This window comes from Diceros bicornis, chromosome 19 (genome assembly GCF_020826845.1).
Source record: "Diceros bicornis minor isolate mBicDic1 chromosome 19, mDicBic1.mat.cur, whole genome shotgun sequence".
In the NCBI taxonomy this organism is placed as follows: domain Eukaryota; kingdom Metazoa; phylum Chordata; class Mammalia; order Perissodactyla; family Rhinocerotidae; genus Diceros; species Diceros bicornis.
The window spans coordinates 17,976,995-17,990,448 of NC_080758.1; the positions used below are offsets into that span (position 1 = coordinate 17,976,995).

At 46.1% G+C, this 13,454-nt stretch overlaps 1 protein-coding gene across 2 annotated transcripts in view; it reads left to right on the forward strand.

Moving 5' to 3' along the window:
- The window catches only part of PTPRT (protein tyrosine phosphatase receptor type T), a 1,006,475-nt gene that overhangs the window by 341,424 nt on the left and 651,597 nt on the right, over window positions 1-13,454 (forward strand). For both annotated transcript variants that reach the window (XM_058562674.1, XM_058562675.1), the window contains exon 3: window positions 9,634-9,905. In XM_058562674.1, the coding sequence (XP_058418657.1) occupies window positions 9,634-9,905 (272 nt within the window). The remainder of the gene's footprint in view (window positions 1-9,633; window positions 9,906-13,454) is intronic.

The following is a 13,454-nucleotide window of genomic DNA, read 5'->3' on the forward strand; positions in this document are numbered from 1 at the left end:
TACATTATCCACACCTACATGGATGATCACATAGTTGTTTCTTGGAGAATTGCCTTAACAAATTTGCATGTGAAATGCTTAAGCCTCAACTTATTGTTCTGAATGAATGATTACAGAAATAGTTATTACTTGTTCACACAAACTGACTCTGACAAAACCTTCACAATGTTCAGTTCCTTTGAAACTTCAGGATATATTTTCCTTGTTTCAAATAGACATTATGTATCCATTAAGCTGTAATTAATCCCTCCTCTCCATTTTCTGGTATATTAGAAAAGACGCAAATTTCTTTCCTTTTTTTGACACATGATAATTAGATTGCTTTCATTGATAATATGGATAATGTTGAATGATATATGTGTTACTATGGCTATTGGTAAATTGTTGTTTATGATTGCCTGAATGGTTATTAGTTTTCATGATACTACTGGTAGAACTCTGTGCTTCTCTCCCACATATATTTTCTTACTTTACAGTGTCTTTTGACATTTTTGTGCCCCCCTGCCCTTTTATTGAGAACAGACAGCTAAACTTCATCATTCTGGACTGTTAAATTAGGCCTTGTCCAGCTGTAACAGAGGTGTGGCTAGAGTCAGAATGCAGGAATAACTATTCTCTGGGCATTAGTGAAAGCCACAGAAAGTAAGTGATGTTCAAGTATACTCATGACTTAAGCCACATAACATGGCTTAAGTCCATCAGGATGGACCACATATATGATAGTGGTGCCATCAGATTGGTACCATATAGCCTACATGTATAGTAGTCTGTACTGTCTAAGTTTGTGGAAGTACGCTCTACGATGTTCGCACAACGGCGGAATCACCTAATGATGCATTTCTCCAAACGTATCTCCATCATCAAGTGACACATGACTATAGTTTAGTGAAAGACTGTGGCTGGGCTGTGTGGATTTCAGGAACGGCATTCTGTGAGCAAAAACTCAGAAGCAGGGAAGTCTCGTGTGTATCTTAGTTTCCTATTGCTGTTGTAACAAATTACCACAAATTTAGTGGCTAAAACTAACACAGATTTTTTAGTCTTATAGTTCTGGAGGTCAGAAGTCCTAAATGGGTCACACTGGACTAAAATCAACATGTCGACTCCTAGGGCTGTGCTCCTCTCTGGAGGCTCCAGGGTAGAGTCTATTTTCTTGCCTTTTCTAGTTTCTAGAGACCACCTGCATTTCTTGGTTCATGGCTCCTTCCTCCATCTTCAAAGCCAGCAGCAGAGCATCAACAAATCCCTCTTTGAGTCTGCCTCCTCGGCCTCTCTTGTCCAGAATAATTCCCCCATCTGAAGGTCGTCTGATTAGCAACCTTAATTTCATCTGCACCTTTAGTTCCCATTGGCCATGCAGGGTAACATAGTCACAGGTTCTGGAGATTAGAATGTGGACTTCTTTGGGAGGCCATTATTCTGTCTACCATGGAACGGATGAGAGCTGTGCAGGCAAAAGACTTCGCCTCTCTCTTCCTCAGTTCCCTTGCTTTAAAAGACAGCATGACGCTACCCAATTTGGATGCTAAAAGATGCTTAGATCAATACCCTGCGTGTACCAAGTTCCCAATAAACATTAATGACGTTAAACATGATACAAGTTGCATTGGGGCCCCTGTCACCTGCTAGTGGGCCATTTATTATGAAATTAGCATTAATTGAGTCAAGCCCCGTTTTTCATTTAATGTTTACTGAAAACAGACAAACAAAAAAGCTTGATATGTAGCTTTCATCATCCCATTTTATAGACAAGGACATTGAGGCCCAGGGAGTTTTATTGACTTGCTCAAAGTCGCACAATTAAGAAGCGACAGAAGTGGGACTGAAATCCAGTTTTCCGACTGCAGATCCCGGGCTTGTTGCATTCCACACAGCTGCCTTGGCTTCGGGCAGCTTTTGGGTCCCTGCCGCCATCCGCTCCCTTCACGTAGGTGCTGGCACCGGAAGCTGGCGGGGCCACCTGTCTGCAGGGACGGCTCTGAGCTCTCGGAGCTCCAGGCCCTCAGCTGCCAGTCGCCGAGCACACTCATGTAATCTTAATGAACAATGTGCAAAGCCATTAAAAACTCAATTAGGGCTTTCTTTTTACTGCCGTCGTGAGGAAATGCAATCCTGAGGTGCTCATGTGTAAACACAATACCCGCCATCTGCTACGGAGAAGCGTTTTGCCTCCAAAAAGGGGAGCTATGTTGCAGACACATCAATAATGGGGTGTTTATCAGGCATTATTATGCACGATGGGGAAAAATGCAAAATTTATGGCCGACCAGAGAGTATTTCCTGGTTTAATTCCACAATCTTCGGTGCTACGTATAATAACTATGGAGAAACTAATGCTGTTTTATGTTCCTTCTCACGTTAGTGGATTTTTGGGAAAAAAAAAGAAGGAGAAGGGAAGAGAATGTATGTACAGTCTTCCTCTTTCTTGTTTCTGACTGATCTGGCATAATGACCGGCTCATTTTTGATCTCCAGGAAACTGATAGCCCCGGGATGTTGTTAATTAAGTCAACTTGTTGATCAAAGAGATCCCCACTGAGATGCTGACATATGAGGGCCTCACTCCTGAACAATCTCTAAAACTTGAGGCCTGAGCTCAACTCGGAGATATGGCTTCCTTCCTTCTGGAGGACGTGGCCAGACCTCTGTAAGGTGGGCTAGATGTGGAGGGGGCTATTGATGTCTGGATCCCACCTTCTCCTAAGACATTACACTTGCATTGCTGGATGCTACGGCTTCCTGTCTCTGTGCCTTTGCTCGTGCTGCTCCCTCTTGAAATGCCCTCCCAAATTACCACCAGCCACACTTCCATAGAGGGGATCCCAACTGAGAAAGAGGAGAGGCTCACATATCCTGATGTGTGGCATTCAGCTGAATCCCCCGATATCTATTTGCACCGCTGATCTGTACTAACCTGATGGGGCTGAGGATATTCCTGGGGAAGGGGTGTTAGGAGAGAAAACATTAAGCCCTGTGCGATTAGGGTATGCGAATACCCAGGTGTGTCCTGCAGACTGGAGGGGGCGCTGTTGCAGGAAGTAACTGCAGGGCCATGGATGGAGGAGAAAATGTATCACAAAGGGTGCTGCCAAGTGGAGTTAAGAGCTGAACTGCAGTGGGCAATGGTGCTGGGCGAGCATGTTCCTTGATGGAGGAGGAAATCAGCCATATGAATTTACAGAAAGATCTGTATCTTGAACGTTGTTGACTCTGGGGCCAAAGCAGTTCTGTCGTGTGTCCCCTGAGTGTGTCCCAGAGCAGAGAAACACTAACAAGGACCTGCCCAATCATTGAGACACCATAGCTGATGGTGAGGGCACGTGAGGGATTTGCACTGGAAGTGCAGTGAGGATGAGGGGATTGGCATCATTCATTAAGGTACCTTGGGGACTTTTGGAAATACATAAGGAGCATTGCCAGCAGCTGGAGAGCCTGCAGGTACAGGTGGGTGCTTAAAGCTGGTCAGATTCCATTATCAGGGTTTACAATACGCTGACTGGCTGGTGAGGTTTCACTTCTATTCATTCTCGGTTCTAGCTCAGCTTGGCTCACTCCTGGAAGACATCCTGAGCCATGCTGGCCCAGTTAATCACCCCTGCCTCTGCACGTTGTGCTCATGTCTGTGCTCCACTCCAGGACTGTCCTTCTAGACGTGCAAGGCTGGATTTACTGCTCGGTCCACTGTGGCTGCTGCCTCTGCAACTTGGAGCTACCTTCCTCCACTGGGGCTGCCCTCTCTCTAGTGGATTCCATACAGCCTGTGGTTCATTTAGTCACTCGCTTCTGGTTCAGAAATTTGGGTTGTGTGCACCTGCTTGGTGGAGCCCAGATTGTGTGCCTGAGTCTTAGTTACAGAGGAGGCTGGGAAAGAAGGCATCTGGCCTTTTCTGTTTCCATAGATGGAGATGAACTCTGCTTCAGAAATTGGGGTTTCCCCAAATGTAGGAAGGGGGTTCAGATATTGGGTGGCCAAACCACAGGGCAAATTTCTACTCTAGTCATCAGTCTGATTAATCTGGAAGGTGACCTAAGCGCAGCCACATGTCGGAGTTGGAATCCAAGGAACAATGTGTTACCACGATGGTTACACTGGCCAGCAGCCCTGATGAGTTTCTGCTGCTCAAATGTGGGCCTCCCCCAGGTCTAGCCCCAAACCATTTCTTTCTTTTGGTGCAAATTGGGAGCCAAATGGTCTGACCCCACATTTTGCTTTTTACACCATATTCCCCTTCTGAGGCTTTGTGATAACAGGATCTGATACTGTGAGGAATCTTCTACACTCACATAAGAACTCTCAGATTCCCCAGGGAACCTGCCCTTTAGACAGTGTATACCCTTTAGCTTCTGAATAGATCTGTCATCCTTATCTCTCTGGTTCACTAGCTTGGGGGTATATATGTGGTCTTATTAACATAAATATCTGTGATGACAGAATAATGGCCCTCCAAGAATGTGCATGTCCTAATTCCTGGAACCTGTGCATATGGTGCCTTGCGTGGCAAAAGGGACTTTGCAGATGTGATTAAATTAAGGACCTTGCAATGGGGAGGTTATCCTGGATGGTCTGAGTGGACCCAATGTATAGGGTCCTTATAAGAGGGAGGCAGGAGGGTCAAAGTAAAAAACAGGAGATGTGATGATGGAACTAGAGGTTGGAGTGATGCCGTTTGAAAGGGAGAAAGGGGCCATGAGCCAAGGAATGCAGACAGCCACTAAAAGCTGGAGAATACAAGGAAACAGATTATCGCCTAAAGCCTCTAGAAAGAAAGAAGGCCTACCAATAACTTGACTTTAGAATTCTGACCTCCAGAACTGTAAGAGAATAAGTTCGTTTTGTGTTAAGCCACTGGGTTTGTGTTAATTAGTTACAGCAGCCATAGGACACTAATCCAGGATCTAAATCTTGTGTCCCCCAAGCCTCCACCTGCTCGACTGCCGGCTTCTGTCTGCCCTCATAAAGCTCTCCCCAGTCACTCGTGAGAATCCCTGGGTGTCCCGTGAGTGAACGAATATAAGATCAGTTGCTCATGTTGCCCCTTTCTGGAATCCTCCTGGAAGCCCACTGCCTGCAAGCTATAGAAGGAGACCTCCACCTTAGCTGCTGCTGTAGGTGCCCTTCTCAACGTCACAGTGCCCCTTCCTCTCTTGCGGGGTGTGCCAGATGCAGATGCTGACTTTTCATCCTGTCTCTTTCGGTCACTTGGACCCCAAAGCAGCACTGCACATTCCCCCAGTCACACTAAGACATTCATGAGCAGGACTCCATCCTCCTGTACCCTCTGGCCCGCACCCTTCCCCCCTTTGCGGGTAGGCTGGGTGGGGTGAAGTGAGCAGTTATTATTTTCTTTCTTTTATTTTTTTAAATTATCTTGTCTGTGTCTCTGAGCTTTGCACCCAAACGTGTACCTTTCTGTCTAGTCTCAAGGCCAGAGCCTGCATATCAAGTCACATAAATTGATATTAGGGGCCAGGGTGGTAGTGGGGGGAGCATGGTATGTTACCCTACCCAATCCAACTCGAGCCCACCTAAGACACAAGTTATCTTAATGAAGGTCCAAGATGTTTCCTTCCTTCACAAGGATTCATTCTCAGAGCCTATTCTTTCATTCTTTCTGCTTCTTTTTACCCTAGGACACTGCTCTTAATGATGTCCCTATTTGGAGTGTCTTGCAGCCTTGCTTAGTAACTATCATTTCTCACGTTATCTGCTTTAATAAAGGGACTTGTAGGAAGTAGGAACTCTACAGGGGTGCCAAAAGAATAATGGTAATCCTAGCTGCAGAAATAAACTTTAAAATTTCAATGGCTTAATAACCCATAATAGTTTATTCCTTGTTTACTTAAAGTCCAAAATGAGTGTTCCTAATAGGAGAGCAGCCTTCTTCATGGAAATGGTCATTCAGGGAACTAGGCTCCTTTTATTGTGGCTCTGCTCTCACTTAAGCTCTTGGAATCCTGTGCTTTCAGCTGGTGGAGAGGGAAAGACAATGGGGCAGCAATTCTCCCACCTTAAAGTGCATACAAATCACCTGGGAATCTTGATAAAATGTAGATTCAGATTCAGTAGGCTTGGGGTGGTACCCCAGATTCTGTATTTCTTAGAAGGTCCCGGGTGATGCTGAGGCTGCTGGTCCAAGGACCATCCTTTGAGAGACAGGATAAAGGTGGATGGAGCAGTGGGGGTCTGGAGAGGGTGGAGGTTGGCAGCTTTTATGGACCAAGCCTGGAAGTGGCACACTTCCTACTCAGGCCCCATTGGCTAGAACCCAGTTGTGTGGCCTCACCAAACTATAAAAGTTGACTGGGGAATGTAGTCTAGCTAAGTGCCCAGCACAAAGAGGACAGGTGTGTTAATCACCCAGCAATCTCTGCTACACAGAGAGTTGATGGAGGGCCGTGCACTTTCACCAGCAATGCCTTCAGGGAAATGGCAGCAGCCTCTATTAACAATCATGGAGGCAGCAAGATGGAGGGTATCCCTAGACTTGCTGGAGTGGGTGGGTGTTACCTGGCTCCACCTCCTCAGTGAGCCTATTTCCACTGGAGCTAGGATGAAAAAAGGTGGGAACCTGAGCTGGTGGAAGGGAACCTTCCCGACTCCCTCTGCTGCGGACTGTAACAGCCTGGTGTGAACTGGCGGGAGGACAGCAGACGAAACATCCACGAGGCATCGTGGGATTCTGAGGAGAGAGAGCCAGACACAGCTTGCTTCTCAGGCTGCCTTCCCTTCCTGGAGGTGTGTCACTCTTCTGTGGCAGGGGCACTCGCCCAACTTTTATGGGGTTTGTGGGTCATCACTTAGCTCTCCTGGGGAAACCTCCTGTAACTGTGGGATGTAGGTCTGCAGACAGATATGGGCGTGGATGCTGGCTCAGTCGTCTCTCTGTGCCTCAGTTTCCCTCCTGCAATGGTTCCTTCCTTGCTCTCTCACTGGGATGTTGTGATGATTAGAGATGACGTCTGGCAAAGGACATCTCTCCACTTACCTTGTGCTATTGCCAGGCTGTAAACTAGGCAACTTTACTCTCTGGGAAACACAAAGCAAGATACCCCTTTGCTCTACTTTCTGTGGCTCCTGCCCCAGAGGGTGGGTGAGTTTTCTGATTGGTAGGATGGCGAACGTCTGATAGCCATTGCTTCATGATTCTGTCTTTGTCACCCGGCTTCTTGGTGGCTCATTTTTGGGACAAGCCCACCCAACGGCCCCAAGTGGTCACCCCTTGAGGACAGCTCTGGCCATAGGGATCTGGGGGGAGTCAGAAGGAGGGAGTCCATGGTCATCTACCTGCTCTGCATGCTACTTCAGAGAAGAAAATGCAGGAAGCCTAATTTGGCCTCAAGTTTGAGTTATTTTTTCTAATCCAGCTTTGTGAATAATAAAGTGGAGATTTTGAACTCTCTCTCTCTCTCCTGTTGTGTATTTTTAAATTTGTTCAGAACCCAGAGGAGAGGGGCTACAGATGACTGGTACCCTCCAGAACCCCGGCAAGATTCAGATTGCCCAGCACTGATGAACTGGCAGCTGTTAGTCTGTTTCATATTAGGGCAATAGAATGAGGCTACTTATAGCTGGTGAACTGGCTCATCTTGGAGGATAAGTAGTCTTAAGGTTTCATTCTGAATTGAAGGTTTTAGTGGTTAAAATAAGATTTCAAAGCAACAGTGGTTTTCTAGATGGGAATATTCATCCCAGAATCACCTGAATTTATCTACTGTGTTTTATGATGCAATTTATTTCATAGAATCATAAGACTCTAGGTCACAGAGTTCATTCAGCCCTCACGGTTGATTGTGAAATTTCCTTAGACATCTCCTCAATTTGTCCAGGCTCTGTTTAGCCACCTGCAGTAATGAGGAACTCACTTTATCTCCGGGCAGTCAGTCCCATCAGCTCCACTTGTTAGAAGGTACTGTGAACTGAAATGTGCCTCCTGGCGGTTTCTTTCCTCAGTCTGCTGTTGCCACAATAATGCTTCCTCACAAACCAAGGGGAAAGTCAGTGGTGAACAACAGGAAGCATTTATTTTCACACTCATGGGTCTGAGCATCAGTTGGGCTTGTTGGCCATGTGTCTGTGCTTCTAGCTGCCTGGGTGGCATGGCTTGGTTCTTCCCTATCGGTTGAGCTCATCTCTCCTCCACACATGACTATTCTAGATCTCAAGCTGAAAGGCGCAGCAATCATGTGGGGCGCATTCTTTTCATGCAAGGTGGCAGGAGTGCAAGAGGGCAAGCCCACCTAGGCAAGCACGTTTCAAGCCTCTGCTTGAATCATTCTCTTAACATCCTGTTGACCAAAGCAAGTGCAGCCCAAGGTCAAGGGATAGGGACATGCCCTCTGCCTCTTCTCGGAGGAACTGCAAAGCCAGAGGCCAAGGCTCCAGAGGGGGATGAAGGACTAGAAACAACCATTTAATCTGTCAAAGCAACTCCAAAGAGGCTCACTTCCTTTCTAGGAGACAGCCTTTTTAATGCTTGAAAATAATAGTCATGTTTTCTGCAAATAGTAATAAAAGCATAAACTTTGAGGTTGGAGAGAATCTGAGTCTCATCCTTCCCTGTCTGAGTGGCCCACAGAGAGTCACTCAATCTTTACATAAAATGAAAATCCTCTATCTCTCAGGGTCATGCTGAAGATTAAATAGAATAATATATAAATAAGATACTCAGCATCACACAGCAATTCTTTAAGTGCTTAGCAAATATTACTTCCCCTCCATTCCAGGCTGAACACCTTCCAGTTGGTTCTTACATTTCTTCAGGGTCTTTTTTGCATATTTGAACATACTCTACTTTTTATATATCCTCCTCTAATATATGCCCTGTACTGAATACAAGGCTCCAGGTGGAATATGTTGGAACGACACCTCTGGTGTTGTAGAGTTTCTGCTTCCATTGAGACAATCCAAGGTTGAATGAGGTTGTATTTCACTTCATTTCGTCTGTGGAGGTTACAGTTCACTAAATTTCTGGGGTTTATTTATTTATTTATTTATTTATTATTTTTTATATTTTTGTGAGGAAGATCAGCCCTGAGCTAACATCCGTGCTAATCCTCCTCTTTTTGCTGAGGAAGATTGGCTCTGAGCTAACATCTATTGCCAATCCTCCTCCTTTTTTTCCCCAAAGCCCCAGTAGATAGTTGTATGTCATAGTTGCACATCCTTCTAGTTGCTGTATGTGGGACGCGGCCTCAACGTGGCTGGAGAAGCGATGCGTCGGTGCGCAAACGGGATCTGAACCCGGAACACCAGTAGCGGAGCGCGCATACTTAACCACTAAGCCACGGGGCCGGCCCCTAAATTTCTGGGTTTTTATTCCATGCTTCCTTCCGGAGCTGCTGGATGTAACATTTCTTCTGTAAATGTTTATAGACTATTCACTTTGTAGAAATACTTCATACATGTTACCATCTCTTAATTCTTAAAGCTGCCTTGTTGAGAAGGATTTTTTACTTTCAATTACAGAAGAGGATCCTCAGGTTGAGACAAGAGATGTGGCTTCCTCAGGACCAACCCCATCCTGCTAGAGTGACTTGATTTCTGACCACTGTGTTTATGGGTGTGACTGATTTTCAGAAGGATTTTCTTTCTCTTTCCTTCTCTCTACTTCCCGCCCCCTTTGTGGGTCTGCAGGATCCTTCATGATGGTGAACAGCTCAGGGAGGGCCTCTGGCCAGAAGGCCCACCTTCTCCTGCCGACCCTGAAGGAGAATGACACCCACTGCATCGACTTCCATTACTACTTCTCCAGCCGTGACAGGTCCAGCCCAGGGGCCTTGAATGTCTATGTGAAGGTGAACGGCGGGCCCCAGGGGAACCCTGTCTGGAACGTGTCCGGGGTCGTCACCGAGGGCTGGGTGAAGGCAGAGCTTGCCATCAGCACCTTCTGGCCACATTTCTACCAGGTATGGTGTTTTACTGGAGTCTGATTTTTAAAAAAGCAATAAGATATCTATACCTCGTGCCCTGCCTAGAGTTTCGAGTTTAGGTTTAGAGGGGGCTTCATTTACTCACTCACTTGTTCAACTCATGTTTGCAGAGCTTCTTCTCTAGCCAGGCCCTGCGGATGCAGAGGCGATCTAACACATCCCCTGCCTCCCTGGAGATCATGGGCTGGAGGAGGAGACGAATTTATAAATAAACAATTACAACATAGCGGGATGCATGTGGGCTCCCCAGGATTCTGGAGGAACATAGACATTGAAGCCTTTTATAAAATAATTGCTTAGAACAATCTGATGAAGGAGATACTATTATTATCCCTATTTTACAGATGAAAAAATTGAGGTTCAGAGAGATGAGATGATTAGTCAAAGATCACTCCTGGGGAAGAGCGTGTTTGGGGGCAAAGAAGTTAGGAGGGCTTCTAAGAGGAGATGACAGCTAGGCTGAGTTTTGAAGGATGAATAAATAATTATTGCAAAAGTATGAGGAAGGCATTTGAGTTGTCAGGGTCATGCCATGGGCTGAAGGAGTGAGGGAGACATTTGGCAGAGTTTGGAAACTCTAAGTTGTTTAAGGGTAGGTTGCAAAGGAGATACACAGGGAACTAAGCCTGCATGGGTGAGAAGGTCATGGGGGTTTTCGAATGCCAGGCTAAGAAGATTAAATTTATTCTGTAGTCTAGAGCAGTGCTACTCAAACCATCTTTGATGGAAGACCATTTCTTTCCCCTCAACTCATTGTGGACCGATACTTTCATAAACTGCAATAAAAATGTCATGGCAATGCCACATTGCTGTAACAGTTTCTTTTTTTTTTTTGTGAGGAAGATCAGCCCTGAGCTAACATCCGTGCTAATCCTCCTCTTTTTGCTGAGGAAGACAGGCCCTGAGCTAACATCTATTGCCAATCCTCCTCCTTTTTTTTCCCTAAAGCCCCTGTAGATAGTTGTATGTCATAGTTGCACATCTCCTAGTTGTTGTATGTGGGACACGGCCTCAGCATGGCCGGAGAAGCAGTGCGTCAGTGCCAGCCCAGGATCCGAAACTGGGCTGCCAGTAGCAGAGCGCGCCCACTTAACCGCTAAGCCACGGGGCCGGCCCATTGTAACAGTTTCTAATCACCTCTCATCTCCTAGTGAACTGATGACACACACGGCACAGGCTGCCACCAGCCCATAGAGCACACTTGGAGGAGCACAGCTCCAGGTTGTCTTGGCCTGTTGAAAGTTTTTTTTAAACTACTTTGTTAAGGTTAATTTATATATCATAGAATCCACTTAAGTATGCAATCCAATGATTTTTAGTAAATCTACTGAGTTGTGCAGTCATCACTATAAACCAGTCTAAGAACATTTCATCACCCCAGGAAGAACCCTTGTGCCTATTTGCAGTTAACTGCCATGCCCACTGTTGGAAGATTTCAGTAGGAAAGTGACATAGTCAGATCTGTATTTTGGAGAAATTTCTCTATAGTCTAAAGCAGAAGATGGACCTGAGGGTGGCAAGGTTAGTGGCCAGGAGAGTCTTAAACACCCTTCAGTTCAACATCCATGGTATAGTCCTTTCAGATGTACCACGAAAGCAGCCACAGACAATATGTAGTGGATAGATGTGGCTGTGTTCCAATAAAACTTTGTGTACAAAAACAGGTGGTGGACCAGATTTGGCCTCCTAATGGAGGGTTGCCGAAACCTGATGTAGGTGGTAAAGCTGAGGTCCGGAGATGGACAATGAAGTCCACGAGCGCACAGCAAATCATTGGCAAAGCTGGGACCAGAACCCTGATGTCCAGGTCCCAAGACTCTCCCCCTCTATCACTGAGTATAAACGTCAAGTGTCTCTGTAAGCCCATGGATACCCCCAGGGAGGCCTTAGGGTTCCAATTAGAAATCCCCTTTCTGGAGTCTGATGCAAATGGGTACAGGATGGGGCCACAGGCACAACTGTAATGAGCAGTAAAAGTGACCCAGGAGAGGGCCAGTCCTACTATTGCCTGTGCTCTTTGATGGGTTATAGAGGGAAAAGAAGGACATTTCTTAGGCATCCCCAATGTCCCAGTGGTAAGCACATTGCTTCTCATTTGTCTATATAGTAACTCCTGTGTTGGGTAGCAACATGTCCTCTGTTCTCAAGTAGGGGAAATTATTGGTAAATTGAGGTCCCCATAACCCTGCCCAGGTCCTCTGGCTCCAAGCTCAGTTTCCCACCTTCGGGGAAAAAAGCTTGCCTATTCTGAGAATCTTACACTTACTAGCTGCGTAATTTTGGATGTATCCGTCATCGTTCTGAATCAGTTCTCTCATTTGTAAACTGGAGAGGGTAATAGGTACAACGAAGGGATCTTCTGTGGATTAAGATAGCGTATATATAACGTTATGTCGGGCTTGCAGTCGGCCTCAGCAATTGTTGGAAGGAAGGGAGGAGGAAGAGAGGAGAGAACAGAAAAGAGGAAGGAGGAAGGAGGCCTTCTTTAAAGAAATACCCACTGTGGTTGAGCTGTCCCTGGTAAGCTCTGAGCCGGCCTTGTGATAAGCAGCCTTCTCTGGGAGAGTTTTCTGATTTCCAACTTGTTGGCCACTGCAGCATCATTACATTGCATTACATTTCCTCTGCTCTGAGCTTTGTGGTGAAAAAGCCACTAACGTGCTGAGAGCGGCAGTTTAGAAAAGACATGTGTATCTCTCTCTGTCACACACACAGCCACTAATGGATAGTCCCATGGACACACACAGTCGAGCCCACACAGGTGTGCATGCACCTGCACACTCCCAGACTCAGCACACACTCAGGGGCCCCCACCCACACATACGTCTGGGGGAGAGAGAAGGGGACATATCAGGAGATTCAAGACGCTTGCAAAATGCATTTTAAGATTCACCAGACCCCAAGCTCTGGTCCTGCATGTATAAGTCTGAGGACAAATACAATTTTGTGTCCAGCAGTGTTGGGCTTCCGATCCTGGTGCCTTATGTATTCATTTATTAAAGTCATATTTCACAGTCCTAAAATTGACTTTTAGCTCTGTAATAAAAGGGAAATTTCATCTTTCTTAAGTGGCCTTTCTGTGGAGGCCTTCAGCAGGGCCTGGGATGAGATCGTCATTCTCCCCACACCTGCCTCCTCTCAGGAGGGCGGGGGCTTGTCAAATCCACTAAGCTCTGCTTCAGATCGCTGCCTCTTTCCAGATAATATTAATTCTATTTCATGTTTTTAATGATTTTGAACTTTTCTCTCTCAAGATTTAAAAAAATAAAAGAACTTCTATTGATTTTGCAGCTGCCTGCTCACTCTATTGTCCATCACCTGCCTTGGTGGAATGACCTTTTTTTCAGCACTTGTAAGTGCTGTGTAGACACCTGAAATTTAGGACTCACCTGACTTGGATTCACCTAGACTTAAGCCCGGTCCCTCTTGCAGGAATTCCTCTGGCATGAGGCACTCTGTACGTTTTGTAACTTCACGCACAGTTCAGGAGGGTGCATCACAGGAAGGGGGCCACTCTCCCACCCT